Source organism: Bombina bombina, chromosome 2 (genome assembly GCF_027579735.1).
Source record: "Bombina bombina isolate aBomBom1 chromosome 2, aBomBom1.pri, whole genome shotgun sequence".
NCBI lineage: Eukaryota > Metazoa > Chordata > Amphibia > Anura > Bombinatoridae > Bombina > Bombina bombina.
In genome coordinates, this window is record NC_069500.1 from 765,895,559 (window position 1) to 765,919,916 (window position 24,358).

The 24,358-nt window shown below is 42.3% G+C and overlaps 1 protein-coding gene across 1 annotated transcript in view; it reads left to right on the forward strand.

Moving 5' to 3' along the window:
• Window positions 1-24,358, forward strand: part of EPS15L1 (epidermal growth factor receptor pathway substrate 15 like 1) — a 732,190-nt gene that overhangs the window by 272,210 nt on the left and 435,622 nt on the right. The window contains exon 14 of the mRNA XM_053700047.1: window positions 17,927-17,999. Within this exon, the coding sequence (XP_053556022.1) occupies window positions 17,927-17,999 (73 nt within the window). The remainder of the gene's footprint in view (window positions 1-17,926; window positions 18,000-24,358) is intronic.

Here is a 24,358-nt window from a genome sequence, read left to right on the forward strand (position 1 = left end):
ACTTCAGAAAGGGGAATAGCATGCGGGGTCCTCCGCAAATGAGGTATGTGCAGTATAATATTTTCTAGGAATGGAATTGACTAAGAAAACACTGCCGTTACCCATATGATGTAAGTACAGCCTTTAATGCAGTAGTAGCGACTGGTATCAGGCTGTTAAATGTATGCGCAGTTGAGTTATTTTCTAGGGACTAGAATTTGACTGAGAAAATACTATTAATACTGAAATAAATGTAACTGCAGTAGAAGCGACTGGTAGCAGGCTTAGTGATAACTTTACATAACACTGGAAAAGTTGTTTTTAAAACGTTTACTGGCATGTTATTCGTTTTGTGAGGTACTTTGGTGATAAATCTTTTTGGGCATGATTTTTTTCCACATGGCTAACGTTTATTTCTGCATAGAAACCGTTGTAACAGGTCTCCCACTGTTGTAATATGAGTGGGAGGGGCCTTTGTTAGCGCCTTGTTGCGCAGATAAAATTCTAGCACAGTCTTCCTGCCTTTTCCTCCTTGATCCAGGACGTCTCCAGAGAGCTCAGGGGTCTTCAAAATTCAATTTTGAGGGAGGTAATCAGTCACAGCAGACCTGTGACAGTGTGTTTGACTGTGAGAAAAACGTTAAATCTAAAATTGATTATCCGGTTGTGGGTATTGAGAGGTTAATCATCCGTTTGCTAGTGGGTGCAATCCTCTGCTAAATTCATACATTTATTGTTAAAATTGTTGGCTATAACTGAATTAGTTCATTGTTATTTCAACTGTGACAGTTTTTTTGTGTTTTAAAAGCGCTGCTGCGTTTTTTCATATTGCTTGTAAATTCACTGACAGTTTTTTTCCAAGCTTGCTAGCCTTCATTGCTAGTCTGTTAAACATGTCTGATACAGATGAATCTACTTGTTCATTATGTTTAAAAGCCAATGTGGAGCCCAATAGAAATTTGTGTACCAATTGCATTGATGTTACTTTAAATAATAGTCAGTCTTTACCGGTAAAGAAATTATCACCAGACATCGAGGGGGAAGTTATGCCGTCTAACTCTCCTCACGTGTCAGTACCTTCGCCTCCCGCTCAGGAGGTGCGTGAGATTGTGGCGCCAAGTACATCAAGGCCCTTACAAATCACTTTGCATGATATGGCTAATGTTATGAAAGAAGTATTATCTAATTTGCCTGAGTTAAGAGGCAAGCGCGATAGCTCTGGGTTTAGGACAGAGCGCGCCGATGACACGAGAGCCATGTCCGATACTGCGTCACAATTTGCAGAACATGAGGACGGAGAGCTTCATTCTGTGGGTGACGGATCTGATCCGGGGAGACCGGATTCAGAAATTTCAAATTTTAAATTTAAGCTTGAGAACCTCCGTGTATTGCTAGGGGAGGTGTTAGCGGCTCTGAATGATTGCGACACGGTGGCAATCCCAGAGAAATTAAGTAGGCTGGATAAATACTATGCGGTACCGGTGTGTACTGACGTTTTTCCTATACCTAAAAGGCTTACAGAGATTATTAGCAAGGAGTGGGATAGACCCGGTGTGCCTTTTTCCCCTCCTCCGATATTTAGAAAAATGTTCCCAATAGACGCCACCACACGAGACTTATGGCAGACGGTCCCTAAGGTGGAGGGAGCAGTTTCTACTTTAGCCAAGCGTACCACTATCCCAGTGGAGGATAGTTGTGCTTTCTCAGATCCAATGGATAAAAAATTAGAAGGTTACCTTAAGAAAATGTTTGTTCAACAAGGTTTTATATTACAGCCCCTTGCATGCATTGCGCCCGTCACTGCTGCGGCGGCATTCTGGTTTGAGTCTCTGGAAGAGGCTATTCGCACAGCTCCATTGGATGAGATTATGAACAAGCTTAAAGCCCTTAAGATAGATAATGCATTTGTTTCGGATGCCGTGGTGCATTTAACCAAACTAACGGCTAAGAACTCCGGATTCGCCATCCAGGCGCGCAGAGCGCTATGGCTTAAATCCTGGTCAGCAGATGTAACTTCTAAATCTAAATGGCTTAATATTCCTTTCAAAGGGCAAACCTTATTCGGGCCCGGCTTGAAAGAAATTATTGCTGACATTACTGGAGGTAAGGGTCACTCCCTTCCTCAGGACAGGGCCAAATCAAAGGCCAAACAGTCTAATTTTCGTGCCTTTCGTAATTTCAAGGCAGGAGCAGCATCAACTTCCTCCGCCCCAAAACAGGAAGGGACTGCTACTCGTTACAGACAGGGTTGGAAAGGCAACCAGTCTTGGAACAAGGGCAAGCAGGCCAGAAAACCTGCTGCTGCCCCTAAGACAGCATGAAGTAAGGGCCCCCTGTCCGGAAATGGATCTAGTGGGGGGCAGACTTTCTCTCTTTGCCCAAGCTTGGGCAAGAGATGTCCAGGATCCCTGGGCGTTGGAGATCATATCTCAGGGATATCTTCTGGACTTCAAAGCTTCTCCTCCACAAGGGAGATTTCATCTTTCAAGGTTATCAGCAAACCAAATAAAGAAAGAGGCGTTTCTACGCTGTGTACAAGACCTCTTATTAATGGGGGTGATCCACCCAGTTCCGCGGTCGGAACAAGGGCAAGGATTTTATTCAAATCTGTTTGTGGTTCCCAAGAAAGAGGGAACCTTCAGACCAATCTTGGACTTAAAGATCCTAAACAAGTTCCTAAGAGTTCCATCATTCAAAATGGAAACTATTCGAACCATCCTACCCATGATCCAAGAGGGTCAGTACATGACCACAGTGGACTTAAAGGATGCCTACCTTCACATACCGATTCACAAGGATCATTATCGGTATCTAAGATTTGCCTTCCTAGACAGGCATTACCAGTTTGTAGCTCTTCCCTTCGGGTTAGCTACGGCCCCAAGAATCTTTACAAAGGTTCTGGGCTCACTTCTGGCGGTACTAAGACCGCGAGGCATAGCGGTGGCTCCGTACCTAGACGACATTCTGATACAAGCGTCAAGTTTTCAAACTGCCAAGTCTCATACAGAGATAGTTCTGGCATTTCTGAGGTCGCATGGGTGGAAGGTGAACGTTGAAAAGAGTTCTCTATTACCACTCACAAGGGTTCCCTTCTTGGAAAATTTACCTGACAGAGGCCAGGTTATCAAAACTTCTAAATGCTTGCCGTGCCCTTCATTCCATTCCACACTCGTCAGTAGCCCAGTGCATGGAAGTAATCGGCTTAATGGTAGCAGCAATGGACATAGTACCATTTGCGCGCCTGCATCTCAGACCGCTGCAATTATGCATGCTCAGTCAGTGGAATGGGGATTACTCAGATTTGTCCCCTCTAATAAATCTGGATCAAGAGACCAGGGATTCTCTTCTCTGGTGGCTTTCTCGACTCCATCTGTCCAAAGGGATGACCTTTCGCAGGCCAGATTGGACGATTGTAACAACAGACACCAGCCTTCTAGGCTGGGGAGCAGTCTGGAACTCCCTGAAGGCTCAGGGATCGTGGACTCAGGAGGAGAAACTCCTCCCAATAAATATTCTGGAATTAAGAGCGATATTCAATGCTCTTCTAGCTTGGCCTCAGTTGGCAACACTGAGGTTCATCAGATTTCAGTCGGACAATATCACGACTGTGGCTTACATCAACCATCAAGGGGGAACCAGGAGTTCCCTAGCGATGTTGGAAGTATCAAAGATAATTCGCTGGGCAGAGTCCAACTCTTGCCACCTGTCGGCGATCTATATCCCAGGCGTGGAGAACTGGGAGGCGGACTTCCTAAGTCGTCAGACTTTTCATCCGGGGGAGTGGGAACTTCATCTGGAGGTCTTTGCTCAACTAATTCATCGTTGGGGCAAACCGGAACTGGATCTCATGGCTTCTCGACAGAATGCCAAACTTCCTTGCTACGGATCCAGGTCCAGGGACCCGGGAGCGGCGCTGATAGATGCTCTAGCAGACCCTTGGGGTTTCAACATGGCTTATGTGTTTCCACCATTTCCGCTGCTTCCTCGGCTGATTGCCAAGATCAAAGAGAGAGCATCGGTGATTCTGATAGCACCTGCGTGGCCACGCAGGACCTGGTATGCAGATCTAGTGGGCATGTCGTCCTGTCCACCATGGTCTTTACCTCTGAGACAGGACCTTCTAATTCAGGGTCCTTTCAACCATCCAGATCTAATTTCTCTGAGGCTGACTGCATGGAGATTGAACGCTTGATTCTATCAAAGCGTGGCTTCTCGGAGTCAGTTATTGATACCTTAATACAGGCTCGGAAACCTGTTACCAGAAAAATTTACCATAAAATATGGCATAAATACTTATATTGGTGTGAATCCAAGAGTTACTCATGGAGTAAAGTTAGGATTCCTAGGATTTTGTCCTTTCTACAAGAGGGTTTAGAAAAGGGTTTATCTGCTAGTTCATTAAAGGGACAGATTTCTGCTCTGTCTATTCTGTTACACAAACGTCTGGCAGATGTTCCAGACGTTCAGGCTTTTTGTCAGGCTTTGGCTAGGATTAAGCCTGTGTTTAAGACTGTTGCTCCGCCGTGGAGCTTAAACTTGGTTCTTAAAGTTCTTCAAGGTGTTCCGTTTGAACCCCTCCATTCCATTGATATTAAGCTGTTATCTCGGAAAGTTCTGTTTTTGATGGCTATTTCCTCGGCTCGAAGAGTCTCTGAGTTATCTGCCCTACACTGTGATTCTCCTTATCTGATTTTCCATTCAGACAAGGTAGTTCTGCGTACTAAACCTGGGTTTTTACCTAAGGTGGTTTCTAACAGGAATATCAATCAAGAGATTGTTGTTCCATCATTATGTCCTAACCCTTCTTCAAAGAAGGAACAACTTTTGCATAATCTGGACGTAGTCCGTGCCCTGAAGTTCTATTTACAGGCAACTAAAGAATTTCGTCAAACTTCTTCCCTGTTTGTCGTTTACTCTGGACAGAGGAGAGGTCAAAAGGCTTTGGCTACCTCTCTCTCCTTTTGGCTTCGTAGCATAATACGTTTAGCCTATGAGACTGCTGGAAAGCAGCCTCCTGAAAGGATTACAGCTCATTCTACTAGAGCTGTGGCTTCCACCTGGGCCTTTAAAAATGAGGCCTCTGTTGAACAGATTTGCAAGGCTGCAACTTGGTCTTCACTTCACACTTTTTTCAAAATTTTACAAATTTGACACTTTTGCTTCTTCGGAGGCTATTTTTGGGAGAAAGGTGCTTCAGGCAGTGGTTCCTTCCGTTTAAAGTTCCTGCCGTTTAAAGTTCCTGCCTTGTCCCTCCCATCATCCATGTACTTTAGCTTTGGTATTGGTATCCCATAAGTAATGGATGACCCGTGGACTGACTACACTTAACAAGAGAAAACATAATTTATGCTTACCTGATAAATTTATTTCTCTTGTAGTGTAGTCAGTCCACGGCCCGCCCTGTCTTTTAAGGAAGACCTAAATTTTAATTAAACTCCAGTCACCACTGCACCCTATGGTTTCTCCTTTCTCGTCTTGTTTCGGTCGAATGACTGGATATGACATGTGAGGGGAGGAGCTATATAGCAGCTCTGCTTGGGTGATCCTCTTGCAACTTCCTGTTGGGGAGAGATATAATCCCATAAGTAATGGCAGACCCGTGGACTGACTACACTACAAGAGAAATAAATTTATCAGGTAAGCATAAATTATGTTTTTTTTAAAATGGAGTATATTCGTTCTTTGTTAAAAGAAGTGTTGATTACATTAGATATGGAGGAAACTAGTCCTCTTGATATTAAAACTAGCAAACATTTAAATTCTGTTTATAAACCTCCGGTGGTTATTCCAGATGTTTTTCCAGTTCCTGATGCTATTTCTGATATGATTTCTAAAGAATGGAATAGGCCTGGTACTTCTTTTATTCCTTCTTTAAGGTTTAAAAAATTGTATCCTTTGCCAGCAGTTAGATTGGAGTTTTGGGAAAAGTTCCCCAAAGTTGATGGGGCTATCTCTACTCTTGCTAAACGTACTACTATTCCTACAGAAGATAGTATTTCTTTTAAAGATACTTTAGATAGGAAACTTGAATCTTATCTAAGGAAAGCTTATTTATATTCAGGTCATCTTCTTAGGCCTGCAATTTCTTTGGCTGATGTTGCAGCTGCTTCAACTTTTTGGTTGGAAACTTTAGCGCAACAAGTATCGGATCATGATTTGTCTAGCATTGTTAAGTTGATTCAACATGCTAATAATTTTATTTGTGATGCCATTTTTGTTATTATCAAAATTGATGTTAATCTATGTCTTTAGCTATTTTAGCTAGAAGAGCTTTGTGGCTCAAATCTTTGAATGCTGATATGACTTCTAAGTCCAGATTGCTATCTCTTTCTTTCCAAGGTAATAAATTATTTGGTTCTCAGTTGGATTCAATAATTTCAACTGTCACTGGGGGAAGGGAGTTTTTTGCCTCAGGATAAAAGACCTAAGGGTAAATCTAAAGCTTCTAACCGTTCTCGTTTCTTTCAACAAAATAAGGAACAAAAACTCTAATCCTTCCCCCAAGGAATCTGTTCCCAATTGAAAGCCTTCTTCAAATTGGAATAAATCCAAGCCATTTAAGCGATCAAAGCAAGCCCCCAAGTCAGCATGAAGGTGCGGCCCTCATTCCATCTCAGCTGGTAGGGAGCAGATTAAAATTTTTCAAAGATAATTGGATCAATTCGGTCCAAAATCATTGGATTCAGAGTATTGTCTCTCAGGGGTACCGAATAGGATTCAGAGTAAGACCGCCTGTGAGAAGATTTTTTTCTCTCACACATTCCAGCAAACCCAGTAAAGGCTCAGGCTTTCCTGAAGTGTGTTTCAGACCTGGAGTTATCAGGGGTAATCATGCCTATTTCATTTCAGGAACAGGGTCTGGGATTTTATTCAAATTTATTCATTGTCCCAAAGAAAGAAAATTCATTTAGACCAGTTTTGGACCTAAAGATTTTTAATCGATATGTAAGAGTACCAACTTTCAAAATAGTGACTATAAGGACTATATTCTGCCTTTTGTTCAGCACGGGCATTATATGTCCACAATAGATTTGCAGGATGCATATCTTCATATTCCGATTCATCCAGATCACTATCAGTTCTTGAGATTCTCTTTTCTAGACAAGCATTACCAATTTGTTGCTCTTCCTTTTGGCCTAGCGACAGCTCCAAGAATCTTTTCAAAGGTTCTAGGTGCCCTACTCTCTGTAATCAGAGAGCGGGGTATTGCGGTGTTTCCTTATTTGGACGATATCTTGGTACTCGCTCAGTATTTACATTCTGCAGTGTAGTGTTGTTTCTTCCAAAAACATGGTTGGAGGATCAATTTACCAAAAAGTTCTTTGATTCCTCAGACAAGGGTAACCGTTTTAGGTTTCCAGATAGATTCAGTGTCCATGATTTTGTCTCTAACAGACAAGAGATGTTTGAAATTGGTTGCAGTCTGTCGGAGAATGTAGGGGCGGATGAAGTAGCTACAGCCCAGGAGGTGTGACACTGTAGCCCAATCCAAGGAAATAGATTCCGCTAACTAATGGTGCACTGGTGGCGGGGTGCCAGCAATGTGAGAATAGAGCCAACTCCAGAGAAGCAATAGTGAAAAGAAGCAGCAGCACTCCCAAATTGTGGGGTATAAAAACAAAATTTATTTCAAAAGTTTAAAAATAATGAATGCAAACAGCACAGCACAACGCCAAATACATCAATGGAGGGGAGAGTGGAGTCCTGACATGTTTCGTGCTATGCAGCACTTAATCATAGGATAGCTCCCCACCTGTGTAGTGCACCTTTAAGGAAAGTAATGACCAATCAAAGTACTGAAAGATCTGACACTCCCATAGGGGTGAGTTTCAACATAAAAAATGCACTACCAAGGTGTTAAGAAAAAATGTAACACACATTAAAAATCCGATTGCAAATTAAAAATAAAAACATAAGAAAACAATAATTTGCAAGATAGAAAGAAAAAACAATCATTTGTTACAAACTTTTGCATATAACCTCAATAAATCAACATATGTAAATCTTAAAATTTTCATATCCTTAAATTTTCAAAACTATTAATTTTAAATTTTGAATTTTAAATTTTCAAAGATTTACAAAAATCATGATGCTACCATAACCAAAATTCAACAAAATCCTAATTACAAGGGCATATTCATGTATATGTAAAGTATTCAAACAGTTACATGATGTAATAGATTCATTCCATATTTGAATAACATCAGGGATACTGTATAAATTGGTTTAGATAGTATAATGATGGGATAACCCAGACTCCGACAATATTCCCAATGACATTCAAGATAGAAATGATAGGACATTTCATTCCTGTTCCCAAAGTACTTCTAAAGGAATAAATGTAATGTGGGGATGGAATGCAAGCTAACAATAACCATAATAATAAAAAATGAAGCATGCCACAACAAATACATAAATACTGAATTAATGTCGGAACCTTCAGTCTGTCATTCCCTTCAGTGGCTATGTGCATGGAAGTTTTAGGTTTCATGACTGCAGCATCGGACACGATCCCCTTTGCTCGTTTTCATATGAGACCTCTCCAGCTTTGTATGCTGAACCAATGGTGCAGGGATTATACAAGGCTATCACAATTAATATCCTTAAATCCCAGTGTTTGACTTTCTCTGACTTGGTGGTTAGATCACCATCGTATAATTCTAGGGGCCTCTTTCGTTCGTCCAACCTGGACTGTGATCACAACAGATGCGAGTCTTTCAGGTTGGGGAGCTGTTTGGGGATCTCTGACAGCACAAGGGGTTTGGAAATCTCAAGAGGCGAGATTACCAATCAATATTTTGGAACTCTGTGCGATTCTCAGGGCTCTTCAGTTTTGGCCTCTGTTGAAGAGAGAATCGTTCATTTGTTTTTAGACAGACAATATCACAACTGTGGCATATGTCAATCATAAGGGTGGGACTCACAGTCCTCAAGCTATGAAAGAGGTATCTCGGATACTTGTTTGGGCGGAATCCAGCTCCTGTCTAATTTCTGCGGTTCATATCCCAGGTATAGACAATTGGGAAGCGGATTACCTCAGTCGTCAGACTTTACATCCCGGAGAATGGTCTCTCCACCCAGATGTGTTTTCTCAAGTTGTTCAGATGTGGGGGCTTCCAGAAATAGATCTGATGCCATCTCATCTAAACAAGAAACTTCCCAGGTACCTGTCCAGGTCCAGGGATCCTCAGGCGGAAGCAGTGGATGCATTGACACTTCCTTGGTGTTATCAACCTGCTTATATTTTCCTGCCTATAGTTCTTCTTCCAAGAGTGATCTCCAAAATCATCATGGAGCAATCGTTTGTGCTGCTGGTGGTGGCTCCAGCATGGCCTCATAGGTTTTGGTATGCAGATCTTGTTCGGATGTCCAGTTTTCAACCTTGGCCACTTCCATTAAGGCCAGACCTATCTCAAGGTCCGTTTTTCCATCAGGATCTCAAATCATTAAATTTGAAGGTATGGAAATTGAACACCTAGTGTTTAGTCATAGAGGTTTCTCTGATTAATACTATGTTGCAGGCTTGTAAATCTGTTTCAAGAAAGATTAATTATTGAGTTTGGAAGACTTACATTTCATGGTGTTCTCATAAATTCTGTTGGCATTCTTTTAGAATTCCTAGAATCTTAGTTTCTTCAGGATGTTTTGGATAACAGTTTGTCTGCAAGGACAGATCTCTGCTCTTACTGTTTTATTTCACAGAAAGATTGCTAAACTTCCTGATATTCATTGTTTTGTGCAGGCTTTGGTTCGTATCATGCCTGTCATTAAATCAGTCTCTCCTCCTTTGAGTCTTAATTTAGTTTTGAAGGCTTTACAGGCTTTTCCGTTTTAGCCTATGCATTCTTTTGACATTAAACTACTTTCTTGGAAAGTGTTTTCTTTTGGCCATCTCTTCTGCTAGAAGAGTTTCTGAATTATCCGCTCTCTTGTGAATCTCCTTTTCTAATTTTTCATCAGGATAAGGCAGTTTTGCCGACTTCATTTAAATTCTTACCTAAGGTTGTAAATTCTAACAACATTAATAGAGAAATTGTTGTTCCTTCCTTGTGTCCTAATCCTAAGAATTCTTTGAAAAGATCTTTACATTCTTTGGATGTGGTGAGAGCTTTGAAATATTATGTTGAAGCTAATAAAGATTTCAGGAAGACTTCTAGTCTATTTGTTATCTTTTCTGGTTCCATGAAAGGTCAGAAGGCTTCTGCCGTTTCCTTGGCCACGTGGTTAAAACTTTTGATTTATCAAGCCTATTTGGAGCCGGGTCAAGCCCCGCCTCAGAGAATTACAGCTCAGTCTACAGTTTCCACTTCCTGGGATTTTAAGAATGAAGCTTCAGTTGATCAGATTTGCAAAGCCGCTACTTGGTCTTCTTTGCATACATTTACTAAATTCTACCATTTTGATGTTTTTGCTTCTTCGGAAGCAGTTTTTGGTAGAAAAGTTCTTCAGGCAGCTGTTTGTTTGATTTTTCTGATTTTGATTTAAGTTTTTTTCCTCGCATTTATGAGAATTAACTTATATTTTGGGTTGTGGATTAATTTTTTCAGCGGAAAATGGCTGTTTTTATTTTATCCCTCCCTCTCTAGTGACACTTGCGTGGAGTTCCACATCTTGGGTATTGCTATCGCATACGTCACTAGCTCATGCACTCTTACCAATTATATGAAAGAAAACTGTAAGAATTTATCTGATAAATTCATTTCTTTCATATTGGCAAGAGTCCATGAGGCCCACCCCTTTTTTTATGGTGGTTATGATTTTTTTGTATAAAGCACAATTATTTCCAAATTTCTTTGTTGATGCTTTTTACTCCTTTCTTTATCACCCCACTTTTTGGCTATTTGTTAAACTGAATTGTGGGTGTGGTGAGGGGTGTATTTATAGGCATTATGAGGTTTGGGAAACTTTGCCCCTCCTGGTAGGATTGTATATCCCATATGTCACTAGCTCATGGACTCTTGCCAATATGAAAGAAATGAATTTATCAGGTAAGTTCTTACATAAATTATGTTTTCTTCCACAGGTCCATGTGAGGGAACATGCCTCTCAAACCTAGTTAGCTGCCTTGCTGCCTGACAGATTTCTGAAGGTGTTGAATTTATTTTTTCTGGGACATATACAGGAAAACTTTGGCACTTTAATTTTATTATGGGATACAATAGACATTCTCCTATGAAATTAGGGGATTATGTTATGGATGGGAGTAATGGCAGGCACTGGGGACGAGGATATGTGGCTCAATGTGTGGTGTGTGTTTCACTTACTCCCGGCGGCGTTATTTTAGAGACATTTTGCCGACCGGGAGGTTAATTTTTTGATATGCCCACGATGGGTGGAGCTAGCTGAGGCGGCAAGTTTCTGTTGCCTTTTCCCGTTCACTTCCTGTGTTCCGGAGGGGAGACAGTGGTATTGCAGTCTTCTACGCTGTACTACGGTGAAGCGGGAGAGCAGCCTCAGATTTGACTTAAAGAGAATATACACTCCGGTAGTAGCAAGGAAGGTTGGCTCCTCAGCAAAGCTAAGCTGAGGTGTAGAGATTGTCCGGACTAGTATTTGTCACAGTTGATTTATTTTTGCCAGCAAAAATAAAAAAAATTACGTTTTAACATTTAAAGAGACAGTAACGTTTTTTTGGTGTGTTAATTTCAACCTAAATTATCAGTTTATTTATTCTAAATTGATCCATTGTGAGTAAAGATGGACCAAGAGGCCATGCAAAATGTTTCTTGTTCTTTGTTTTGATGCAAACTATCCCTTTCTGTTTCTCATGTATTGAGAGAACTTTAAATTACAGGCATAGACTTTTTTTCTGAGCCAACATTGTGTAAGGCGGATGCTGTACAGGAGTCTTCTGACAATGTTCAAGATATGCCGCATCTTTCTCCTCAAGTGTCCCAAATGCTATCGTCCAGACATGCAGTGCCCTGCGCTTCCTCTCAAGCTCTGCCTGGAGTTACTTTGCAAGACTTCGCTACCCTCATGTCTTCTGCAGTATCTGATGCGTTGTTTGCTTTTCCCATGCTGCAGGGAAAGTGTAAAAGGAAATGTAAAGAATCAGTGAGTAAGGTTTCTGACACAGTCATGGCTATTCCGAATGTTCCCTCCCAGAAATCTGAGGAGGATACTTCTGTAGCATCTGAGGGGAAATCTCAGACTCAGACAGTGTAATTCCTTCTTCTGATGATGAAATTGTATCCTTCAGGTTTTAGCTGGTTCCCCTCCGTTTGTTACTTAAGGAGGTTTTGGCTACCTTGGACAACTCCGACACTACGGTCGTAGTCAATCCTAAGAAGTCTAGCAAGCTAAACAAGTATTTTGATGTACCTTCCATGGTGGAGGTTTTCCCTGTACCAGATAGGGCTACAGAGATTATTGCTAAGGAATGGGAGAGACGGGGTATTCCTTTTTCTCCATCCCCTATTTTTAAAAAGATATTTCCTATTGCTGACTCTATCAAGGAGTCTTGGCAGCCAGTCCCCAAGGTGGAAGGGGTAATTTACACTTTAGCTAAGAGGACCACTATTCCCATAGAGCATAGTTGTTCCTTTAAGGATCCTATGGATAAGAAGTTGAAGGGATTGCTCAAAAAGATGTATGTTCACCAGGGTTTACAATGGCAACCTGCGGTGTGTATTGCTACCGTCACTAGTGCAGTAGCATACTGGTTTGATGCCATGTCTAATTCTATTCAGACAGATACTCCCCTTGATGAGATCCAGGATAGGATCAAGGCCCTTAAGTTGGCCAATTCTTTTATTACGGATGCTTCCCTACAGGTTATTAAGCTAGGAGCAAAAATTTCTGGTTTGCCGTACTTGCCCGCAGTGCCTTATGGTTGAAATCCTGGTCTGCGGATGTGTTGTCTAAGCTTTTAGTGATTCCCTACAAGGGTAAGACCTTGTTTGGGCCAGGCTTGGCTGAGATTATTTCCGACATTACGGGAGGAAAGGGTCATTTCCTCCCTCAGGATAACAGGAATAAGCAGAAGGGACATCAGAGTAATTTCCGTTCCTTTCGAAACTTCAAGGTAAGCCTTCCTCTCCCGCTACAAAGCAGGAACAGTCCAAGCCTTCCTGGAGGTCCAACCAGTTGTGGAACAAGGGAAGCGATCTAAGAAACCCGCTAATGACTCAGTCAGCATGAAGGGTCTGCCCCCGATCCGGTACCAGATCTTGTTGGGAGCAGATCTTCCTTCTTTGCTCAGGCTTGGGTTCGGGATGTTCAGGATCCCTGGGTGGTGGACATAGTGTCCCAGGGATACAAACTAGAGTTCAAAGCCTTTCCTCCCAGGGGCAGGTTTCTGCTCTCAAGATCTGTAGACCAGATAAAAAGAGATGCATTCTTACACTGTGTTCACGACCTTTCCGGCCTGGGAGTGATAGTTCTGGTTCCAATGCATGAACAGAGTCTAGGATTTTACTCCAATCTGTTTGTGGTTCCCAAAAAAGAGTGAACTTTCAGACCAATTCTAGATCTCAAAAGTCTAAACAAGTTCCTCAGAGTAGCGTCCTTCAAGATGGAAACTATTCGTTCCATTCTTCCCTTGGTTCAAGAGGGTCAATTTATAACAGTAGATTTAAAGGACACGTACCTGTATGTTCCCATCCACATTGATCATCACAAGTTTCAGAGGTTTGCTTTTCTAGACAAACACTTCCAGTTTGTGGCTCTTCCATTCGGCCTTGCCACAGCTCCCAGAATTTTTTCAAATTCCTGGGATTCCTGTTGGCGGTGCTCCAGTTGCGGGGCATTGCAGTGGCACCTTATCTGGATGACATTCTGGTTCAGACACCATCCTTTCAACAAGCAAACTCCCACACAGAGATGTTGTTATCCTTCCTGCGCTCTCACGGAAATAGTTCCTTAAAGTGAAGGTAAACTTTGATGAATAAAAAAACGTTTTTTTAAAAAAATACTATTAAAAACAGGGGCACTTTCATTCATCAAAATTTATAAAGCAGCCGTTTGGATTAAAAACTTACCTTTGTTTTTGTCACAGCCAGAGCAGCTTCCCCCACCAGGAGATCCTCTCTTCACACGTCATCAATGACTAATCCAGCTTTCTCCAATCACAGCATTGTGTCAGGCAATGAATCCCCTGGGGGGCAAGCCGTGATTGGAGGAAGCTGGATTAGTCATTGCTGACATGTGAAGAGAGGATCTCCGGGTGGGGGAAGCTGCTCTGCCTGTGAAAAGAAAAAAAAGGTAAGTTTTTAATCAAAACGGCTGCTTTCTAAACTTTGATGAATGAAAGTGCCCCTGTTTTTAATAGTTTTTTAAAAAACGGACTTTCATTCATCAAAGTTTACCTTCACTTTAATTCCAGCTACAAAGGTAGTGTTCTTGGGAACCATAATAGATTCCCTCTCGATAAAAATATTTCTGACAGAGGTCAGATAATCAAAGATGTTCGATTCTTGTCTGACGCTTCAGTCCTCTCCTCGGCCGTCAGTGGCTCAATGTATGGAGGTGATTGGTCTGATGGTAGCTGTCATGGACATCATTCCTTTTGCCTGTTTCCACCTCACACCTCTGCAGTTATGCATGCTCAGGCAGTGGAATGGGGATTATGCAAATCTGTCTCCACGATTACATCTGGATCAGGAGACAAGGGATTTCTTTGGTGGTTGTCTCAGGATCATCTCTCCCAGGGAACCTGCTTCCTCAGACCCACCTGGGTGATTGTGACAACGGACGCCAGCTCAGTGGACATGGACTCGGGAGGAGTCTGTTCTCCCCATAAACATTCTGGAGCTGAGGGCAATCTTCAATGCTCTTCTGGCCTGGCCTAAGTTAGCTTCAGCCCGGTTTATCAGATTCCAATCGGACAACATTACTTCAGTGGCTTACATCAACCATCAGGGGGGAACGAGTTCCTTGCCCATGACAGAGGTAGCCAAGATTATTCAGTTGGCAGAGACCCACAACTGCTGTCTATCTGCGATCCACATTCCAGGAGTGGACAATTGGGAAGCGGATTTTCTGAGCAGGCAGACCTTTCAACCGGGGGAGTGGGAACTCCACCCGGAAGTGTTTTCCAGCTTGATTCTCAAATGGGGACAGCCGGAACTGGATCTTATGGCATCTCGCATACCTATTTCTTCCGTTCGCTCTCCTTCCTTGGGTCATTGCTCCAATCAAACTGAAGAGGGTGTCAGTGATCGTCATTGCACTGGTGTTGCCTTACAGGATCTGGTATGCAGACCTAGTGGACTTGTCATCTCTCCCTCCTTGGAGACTTCCACTGAAGAAGGACCTTCTACTTCAAGGGCCCTTCCTTCACCCAAATCTAGTTTCTCTGAAGCTGACTGCTTGGAGATTGAAAGCTTAATTTTATCTAAGCGTGGTTTTTCTGAGTCGGTCATGAGACCATGATACAGGCTCATAAGCCTGTTACCAGGAAGATTTACTACAAGATATGGCGTAAATATCTGCATTGGTGTGAATCCAGAAGCTACTCTTGGAGTAGAGTTCGAATTCCTATAATTCTGTCTTTTCTGCAAGAGGGTTTGGAAAAGGGTTTATCGGCAAGTTCTTTGAAAGGTCAAATATCTTCCTTGTCTATTTTACATAAACGTCTGGCGGATGTACCAGATGTGCAATCGTTCTGTCAGGCCTTGGTCAGAATCAGGCCTGTGTTTAAACCGTTTACTCCTCCCTAGAGTCTTAACCTTGTTCTTAAAGTTCTTCAGCAGGCTCCATTTGAGCCTATGCATTCCTTAGATAATAAATAGTTCTCTTGGAAGGTTTTGTTTCTTGTTGTTATTTCATCTGTTCGTAGAGTTTCAGAGCTCTCTGCATTACAGTATGAGTCTCCTTACCTTATTTTTCATTCGGATAAGGTAGTTTTGCGTACTGAGTTAGGGTTTCTCTCTAAAGTAGTTTCGGATTGGAACATTAATCAGGAGATTGTTGTTCCTTCCTTATTTCCTAACCCATCTTCTCATAAGGAACGTCTGCTGCACAACCTAGACGTGGTGCGTGCGTTAAAAATTCTTTTTACAGGCGACTAAGGATTTTCGCCAGTCTTCTGCTATGTTTGTGGTTTTCTCTGAAAAACGTAAGGGGCAGAAAGCTACGGCTACTTACTCTTCAGCCACAAGGAAAGAGATTATTTGCTTGGCCTATGAAACTGCTGGACAGCAGCCTCCTGAGAGGGTCACTGCTCATTCTACGAGGGCTATTTCCTCTTCCTGGGCATTCAAAAATAAAGCTTCTGTGGAACAGATTTGCAAGGGTCCTCTTCACACTTTTTCAAAATTCTATAAATTTGATACCTTTTGGGAGACAGGTTCTTCAAGCAGTGGTGCCTTCTATTAAGGGTCCCTGTCTTGTCCCTCCCTTATTATCTGTGTACTCTAGCTTGGGTATTGATTCCCAATATTAATTAGATGATCCGGGGACTCACCGTGTCATTAGAAAGAAAACAAAATTTATGCTTACCTGATAAATTTATTTATTTATTGAAACGGTGAGTCCATGGCCCGGCCTGTTTTTTAAGACAGGTTTTTGTCGTGTTATAAACCTCAGGCACCTCTGCACCTTGTTGCTTCCTTTCTCTCCTTTTACTTCGGTCGAATGACTGGGGTTGGAGGGAAGGGCGGTGATATTTAACAGCTTTGCTGTCTCCTCCTGATCCGTGGACTCACCGTGTCAAGAAATAATAATTTATCAGGTAAGCTTAAATTTAATTTTTTTTTTTTAAATTAATATTTATATATATATATATATATATATAACAACCCAACGTATTGATCTAGGCCCATTTTGGTATATTTCATGCTACAATTTTACCGCCAAATGCGATCAAATAATTTTTTTTATTTCACAAACTTTAGGTTTCACACTGAGCTTGTACAATCATGGCACAAATGGTTGTAAAAGCTTCTCTGTGATCCCCTTTGTTTAGAGATAGCAGCCATATATGGCTTTGCCATTGCTTTTTGGTAATTAGAAGGCCACCAATTGCAACTGTGCACCACACTTATTCCCAACAGTGAAGGGGTTAATTTTAGCTTTAGTGTAGAGATCAGCCTCACACCTGATACTTCTCACCCCCTGATCCCTCCCTGCTACCTCTCAAACAGCTCTCTTCCCTCTCCCACCCCCCAATGGTTACCCCCATCTTAAGTACTGGCAGGCAGTCTGCCTGTCTTTTGTTTAATTTTTTTATTATTATAATAATTATCAGTGTAGGATTATCCTCTTACCTTCCCACCTCCCTGATCCCTCCCAAAAAGCCTCCCACCTCTAACTTATTACCATCATCTTAGGTACTGGCAGCTATCTGCCAGTACCCAGTTTTCCCAAAATTGCCAACATAATTTAGTAAAATTGAAAAAAAAAACACCCATCTTTTTTTCTGTAGAAAAGCTACCCCCCACCTCATTTACCCTCCTCCCAGAACGATTTCCCACCTTCTTATCCCACCTCCTCAGCATGATCTCCCTCTTTCCCCCTCCCTACTGCTCTGAGGGTTTTTTCCCCGTAGCATAGTGGTCCCGCCCTTCCTGCCCATCTATTTCTAAACTGCCCAACTCGTGGGGTATGCAGAAGTAGAGCAATCTCGCTACTTTTAGTGAGATTGCGGCAGAGAGAGGCCCAGGACAGCAGCGTCCTACAGGGTTCGACTCTGATCCTTAAGGGCTTAACAACTAGCATCATATAGATTACAGCACTGGTCTTTAAGGGGTTAAAGGGATATCCCTTTATAGTCACACCATTATACAGTAACAACAAGTTTCTTTGGTAAATTGTGAAAATAACTAGTACATAACTTCTAGCTGCGAGGGGACATGTAAGTCCTAAGAAAAGGTGAGAGAGAATGAAGAAAAAAAAAAACATGTAAAAACAAAAGTGAACAATAAAAGTTAGACTAACCTATAGCAGTGATGTATACTGTGATGCATTATCAGGAGTCTTATTTCCTTGTTTCCATTATCCCCAGAGAAAAGTATGCCTTGGAGCAAGATATCAGAGAAAAGGAGGAAGCTATTAGACAGAAGACCACAGAAGTACAGGTCTGTATTGACATACCCCTTTTCCTGTAATTTATTTTAAAAAAAATTGGGGGATTTCCATTTTATGTAAAAAGCAGTGCAGACAAAGTGATGGTAAATTCACTATAATGACAAAGCTATTTTCTAAAGCTTTCATTACAAATATACCTTGTGTACTTTTATTTCTTCACTAAACAATGTTTAAGACAGAGTAAATACGCTTTTTTATTTGCAGCGTTACCTGTCTCTGGCTGCCTCTGTGTAAAAAAAAAAATACTGATTCTGAATTTGATTGACATACGGTGCATCCAATAGCGGATGCACCATACGCCCTATGTATTTGATCTTCAGCACACTCTCGCACTGTTCCTTTGAGGACTCTGAATTAACAATGTACACTGCGCAAGTGCAGTTGTCAGACAAGCCGATTAGCAGCCTCATGTAAACAGTGAATCTTTTCTTACATTATCGATTCACTGTTTACTGTTGGCGTCTATGCTGACATGTGCTCATTCTTCTGTCATACCCCTAGCCCAAACAAGCATTTGAGGGTGGCTATCGTATATAGTAAGTCAAAAGTAGTACAAAAATCACACTATTTTATTTTCAATAAAACTTGCTCGTTTGGGCTAGGGGTATGACAGAAGAATGAGCACATGTCAGCAGAGATGCCAACAGTAAACAGTGAATCGATAATGTAAGAAAAGATTCATTGTTTACATGAGGCTGATATCGGCTTGTCTGACAACTGCACTTGCGCAGTGTACATTGTTAATCAGAGTCCTCAAAGGAACAGTGCGAGAGCGTGCTGAAGATCAAATACATAGGGTGTATGGTGCATCCGCTATTGGATGCACCGTATGTCAATCAAATTCAGAATCAGTATTTTTTTTTACACGGAGGCGGCCAGAGACAGGTAACGCTGCAAATAAAAAAGCGGATTTACTGTGTCTTAAACATTGTTTAGTGAAGAAATAACATCATTTATGCTTACCTGATAAATGTATTTCTCTTGTGGTTTATCCAGTCCACGGATCATCCATTACTTGTGAGATATTCTCCTTCCCAACAGGAAGTTGCAAGAGGATCACCCACAGCAGAGCTGTCTATATAGCTCCTCCCCTAACTGCCATATCCAGTCATTCGACCGAAGACGAGAAAGGAGAAACCATAGGGTGCAGTGGTGACTGTAGTTTAAAGTTAAGAAATACCTGCCTTAAAATGACAGGGCGGGCCGTGGACTGGATACACCACAAGAGAAATAAATTTATCAGGTAAGCATAAATTATGTTTTCTCTTGTAAGGTGTATCCAGTCCATGGATCATCCATTACTTGTGGGATACCAATACCAAAGCTAAAGTACACGGATGAAGGGAGGGACAAGGCAGGTACTTAAACGGAAGGTACCACTGCCTATAAAACCTTTCTCCCAAAAATAGCCCAGAAGAAGCAAAAGTATCAAATTTATAGAATTTTGAAAAGGTATGAAGCGAAGACCAAGTCGCCGCCTTGCAAATCTGTTCAACAGAAGCCTCATTTTTAAAGGCCCATGTGGAAGCCACAGCTCTAGTAGAATGAGCTGTAATCCGTTCAGGAGGCTGCTGGCCAGCAGTCTCATAAGCTAAGCGTATTATACTTCTTAGCCAAAACGAAAGAGAAGTTGCCGAAGCCTTTTGGCCTCTCCTCTGTCCAGAGTAGACAACAAACAAAGCAGATGTTTGACGAAAATCTTTAGTAGCTTGTAAATAATACTTTAAAGCATGAACCACGTCAAGATTGTGTAATAGACGTTCCTTCTTTGAAGAAGGATTAGGACACAATGACAGAACAACAATCTCCTGATTGATATTCTTATTAGATACCACCTTAGGTAAAAACCCTGGTTTGGTACGCAAAACTACCTTATCTGCATGGAAGATCAGATAAGGGGAATAACATTGTAAGGCAGATAACTCTGAAACTCTACGAGCCGAGGAAATAGCTACCAATAATAGAACTTTCCAAGATAAAAGTTTGATATCTATGGAATGAAGAGGTTCAAACGGAATCCCTTGAAGAACTTTAAGAACCAAATTTAAACTCCATGGCAGAGCAACAGGTTTAAACACAGGCTTGATTCTAACTAAAGCCTGACAAAATGCCTGAACGTCTGGAACATCCGCCAGACGCTTGTGCAAAAGAATAGACAGAGCAGAAATCTGTCCCTTTAAGGAACTAGCTGACAATCCTTTTTCCAATCCTTCTTGGAGAAAAGATAATATCCTGGGAATCCTGACTTTACTCCATGAGTAACCCTTGGATTCACACCAATAAAGATATTTACGCCATATCTTATGATAGATTTTCCTGGTGACAGGCTTTCGTGCCTGAGTTAAGGTATCAATAACTGATTCGGAGAAGCCACGCTTTGATAAAATCAAGCGTTCAATCTCCAGGCAGTCAGTCTCAGAGAAATTAGATTTGAATGGTTGAAAGGACCCTGAAGTAGAAGGTCCTGTCTCAGCGGCAGAGTCCATGGTGGAAAGGATGACATGCCCACCAGATCTGCATACCAAGTCCTGCGTGGCCACGCAGGCGCTATCAAGATCACCGATGCTCTCTCCTGCTTGATTTTGGCAATCAAATGAGGTAGCAGAGGAATTGGTGGAAACACATAAGCCAGGTTGAAAGACCAAGGTGCTGCTAGAGCATCTATCCACGTCGCCTTGGGATCCCTGGACCTGGATCCGTAAAAAAGGAAGCTTGGCGTTCGGGTGAGACGCCATGAGATCCAGTTCTGGTTTGCCCCAACGATGAATCAATTGTGCAAACACCTCCGGATGGAGTTCCCACTCCCCTGGATGAAAAGTCTGACGACTTAGAAAATCCGCCTCCCAGTTCTCCACGCCTGGGATATGGATAGCTGATAGGTGGCAAGAGTGAATCTCTGCCCAGCGAATTATCTTTGAGACTTCTAACATCGCTAGGGAACTCCTTGTTCCCCCTTGATGGTTGATGTAAGCCACAGTCGTGATGTTGTCCGACTGAAATCTGATGAACCTCATTGTCGCTAGCTGAGGCCAAGCCTGAAGAGCATTGAATATCACTCTTAGCTCCAGAATGTTTATTGGAAGGAGTGTCTCCTCCTGTGTCCACGATCCCTGAGCCTTTAGGGAGTTACAGACTGCCCCCCCAGCCTAGAAGGCTGGCATCTGTCATTACATTTGTCCAATCTGCCCTGCGAAAAGTCATACCTTTGGACAGATGGACCCGAGATAGCCACCAGAGAAGAGAATCCCTGGTCTCTTGATCCAGATTTAGTAGAGGGGACAAATCTGTGTAATCCCCATTCCACTGACTGAGCATGCAGAGTTGCAGCGGTCTGAGATGTAGGCGTGCAAACGGCACTATGTCCATTGCCGCTACCATTAAGCCGATTACTTCCATACACTGAGCCACCGAAGGGCGAGAAGTGGAATAAAGAACACGGCAGGAATTTAGAAGTTTTGATAACCTGGACTCTGTCAGATAAATCCTCATTTCTACAGAATCTATTAGAGTTCCCAGAAAGGAAACTCTTGTGAGAGGGGATAGAGAACTCTTTTCTTCATTCACCTTCCACCCATGCGACCTCAGAAATGCCAGAACTATGTCCGTATGAGACTTGGCAATTTGGAAATTTGACGCCTGTATCAGAATGTCGTCTAAATAAGGGGCCACTGCTATGCCCCGCGGTCTTAGAACCGCCAGAAGTGACCCCAGAACCTTTGTAAAGATTCTTGGAGCTGTAGCTAACCCAAAGGGAAGAGCTACAAACTGGTAATGCCTGTTCAGGAAGGCAAACCTGAGATACCGATGATGATCTTTGTGTATCGGAATGTGAAGATAAGCATCCTTTAAATCCACTGTAGTCATGTATTGACCCTCCTGGATCATAGGTAGGATGGTACGAATAGTCTCCATCTTGAATGATGGGACTCTGAGGAATTTAAGATCTTAAGATCTAAAATTGGTCTGAAGGTTCCCTCTTTTTTGGGAACCACAAACAGATTTGAGTAAAATCCCTGTCCCTGTTCCTCCTTTGGAACTGGATGGATCACTCCCATAACTAGGAGGTCTTGAACACAGTGTAAGAATGCCTCTCTCTTTATCTGGTTTGCAGATAATTGTGAAAGGTGAAATCTCCCTTTTGGAGGGGAAGCTCTGAAGTCCAGAAGATATCCCTGGGATACAATTTCCAACGCCCAGGGATCCTGGACATCTCTTGCCCAAGCCTGGGCGAAGAGCGAAAGCCTGCCCCCTACTAGATCCGTTACCGGATAGGGGGACGATCCTTCATGCTGTCTTAGAAGCAGCAGCAGGCTTTTTGGCCTGCTTACCTTTGTTCCAGGTTCGGTTAGGTCTCCAGACCGGCTTGGACTGGGCAAAAGTTCCCTCTTGTTTTGCATTAGAGGAAGTTGATGCCGTACTCGCCTCGAAGTTTCGAAAGGCACGAAAATTAGTCTGTTTGGCCCTTGATTTGGACCTATCCTGTGGAAGGGCATGACCTTTTCCTGCAGTGATATCAGAAATGATCTCCTTCAAACCAGGCCCGAATAGGGTTTGCCCCTTGAAGGGAATGTTAAGCAGCTTAGACTTTGAAGTAACGTCAGCTGACCATGATTTAAGCCATAGCGCCCTGCGCGCCTGAATAGCAAAACCAGAATTCTTAGCTGTTAGTTTAGTCAAATGAACAATGGCGTCAGAAACAAAAGAATTGGCTAGCTTAAGTGCTCTAAGCTTGTCAAGTATGTCATCCAATGGAGTCTCTACCTGTAAAGCCTCTTCCAGAGACTCAAACCAGAAAGCCGCAGCAGCAGTGACTGGGGCAATGCATGCAAGGGGCTGTAGAATAAAACCTTGTTGAATAAACATTTTCTTAAGGTAACCCTCTAACTTTTTATCCATTGGATCTGAGAAAGCACAACTGTCCTCGACAGGGATAGTGGTACGCTTAGCTAGGGTAGAAACTGCTCCCTCCACCTTAGGGACTGTCTGCCATAAGTCCCATGTGGTGGCATCTATCGGAAACATTTTCTTAAAAATAGGAGGGGGAGAGAACGGCACACCTGGTCTATCCCATTCCTTAGTAATAATTTCTGTAAACCTTTTAGGTATTGGAAAAACATCAGTGCACACCGGCACTGCATAGTATTTATCCAATCTACACAATTTTTCTGGCACTGCAATTGTATCACAGTCATTCAGAGCAGTTAAAACCTCCCTGAGCAATACGCGGAGGTGTTCAAGCTTAAATTTAAATGTTGACATATCAGAATCAGGTTGAATCCTCTTCCCTGAGTCAGAAACATCACCCACAGAAAGAAGCTCTCCTTCCTCAGCTTCTGCATATTGTGAGGGAGTATCAGACATAGCTACTAAAGCGTCAGTATGCTCTGTATTTCTTCTTACTCCAGAGCTATCTCGCTTTCCTCGTAACCCAGGTAGTCTGGATAATACCGCTGACAGTGTATTATCCATGACTGCCGCCATGTCTTGTAAAGTAAACGCCATTTGCGCACTAGATATACTTGGCGCCATTTGAGCGTGAGTCCCTTGAGCGGTAGTCAAAGGGTCTGACACGTGGGGCGAGTTAGTCGGCATAACTTCCCCCTCGTCAGATTCCTCTGGTGATACATTTTTTAAAGACAGAACATGGTCTTTATTACTTAAAGTGAAATCAGTACATTTGGTACACATTCTAAGAGGGGGTTCCACCATGGCTTCTAAACATAATGAACAAGGAGTTTCCTCTATGTCAGGCATGTTTAAACAGACTAGCAATGAGACCAGCAAGCTTGGAAAACACTTTAAATCAAGTTAACAAGCAAAAAATAAAAACGGTACTGTGCCTTTAAAAAACGGTACTGTAAATAAAAAAGGTCAGATTTTGAAAAATAGTGAAAAAAGCAGTAAATCAAACGAAATTTTTACAGTGTGTATAATAAGCTAACAGAGCATTGCACCCACTTGCAAATGGATGATTAACCCCTTAGTTCAAAAAACGGATAAAAAAAACGATATAGACGTTTAACAGTCACAACAACTGCCACAGCTCTGCTGTGGCCCTACCTTCCCAAACAAACGACTTTGGAAAGCCTAAGAGCCCTTTAGAGAGGTCCTATAACATTCAGGGGACTCCTGGAGTAAAGCTGGATGTCTCAGTCTGTAAAAGTTACTGCGCAATAAAGCGCTAAATTAGGCCCCTCCCACTCATGTCTAAACAGTGGAAAGCCTAAGGAAACTGTTTCTAGGCAAATTTAAGCCAGCCATGTGGAAAAAAACTAGGCCCCAATAAAGTTTTTTCACCAAAGCATATATAAAGACGTTTAAACATTTCCAGCAAACGTTTTATATTGAA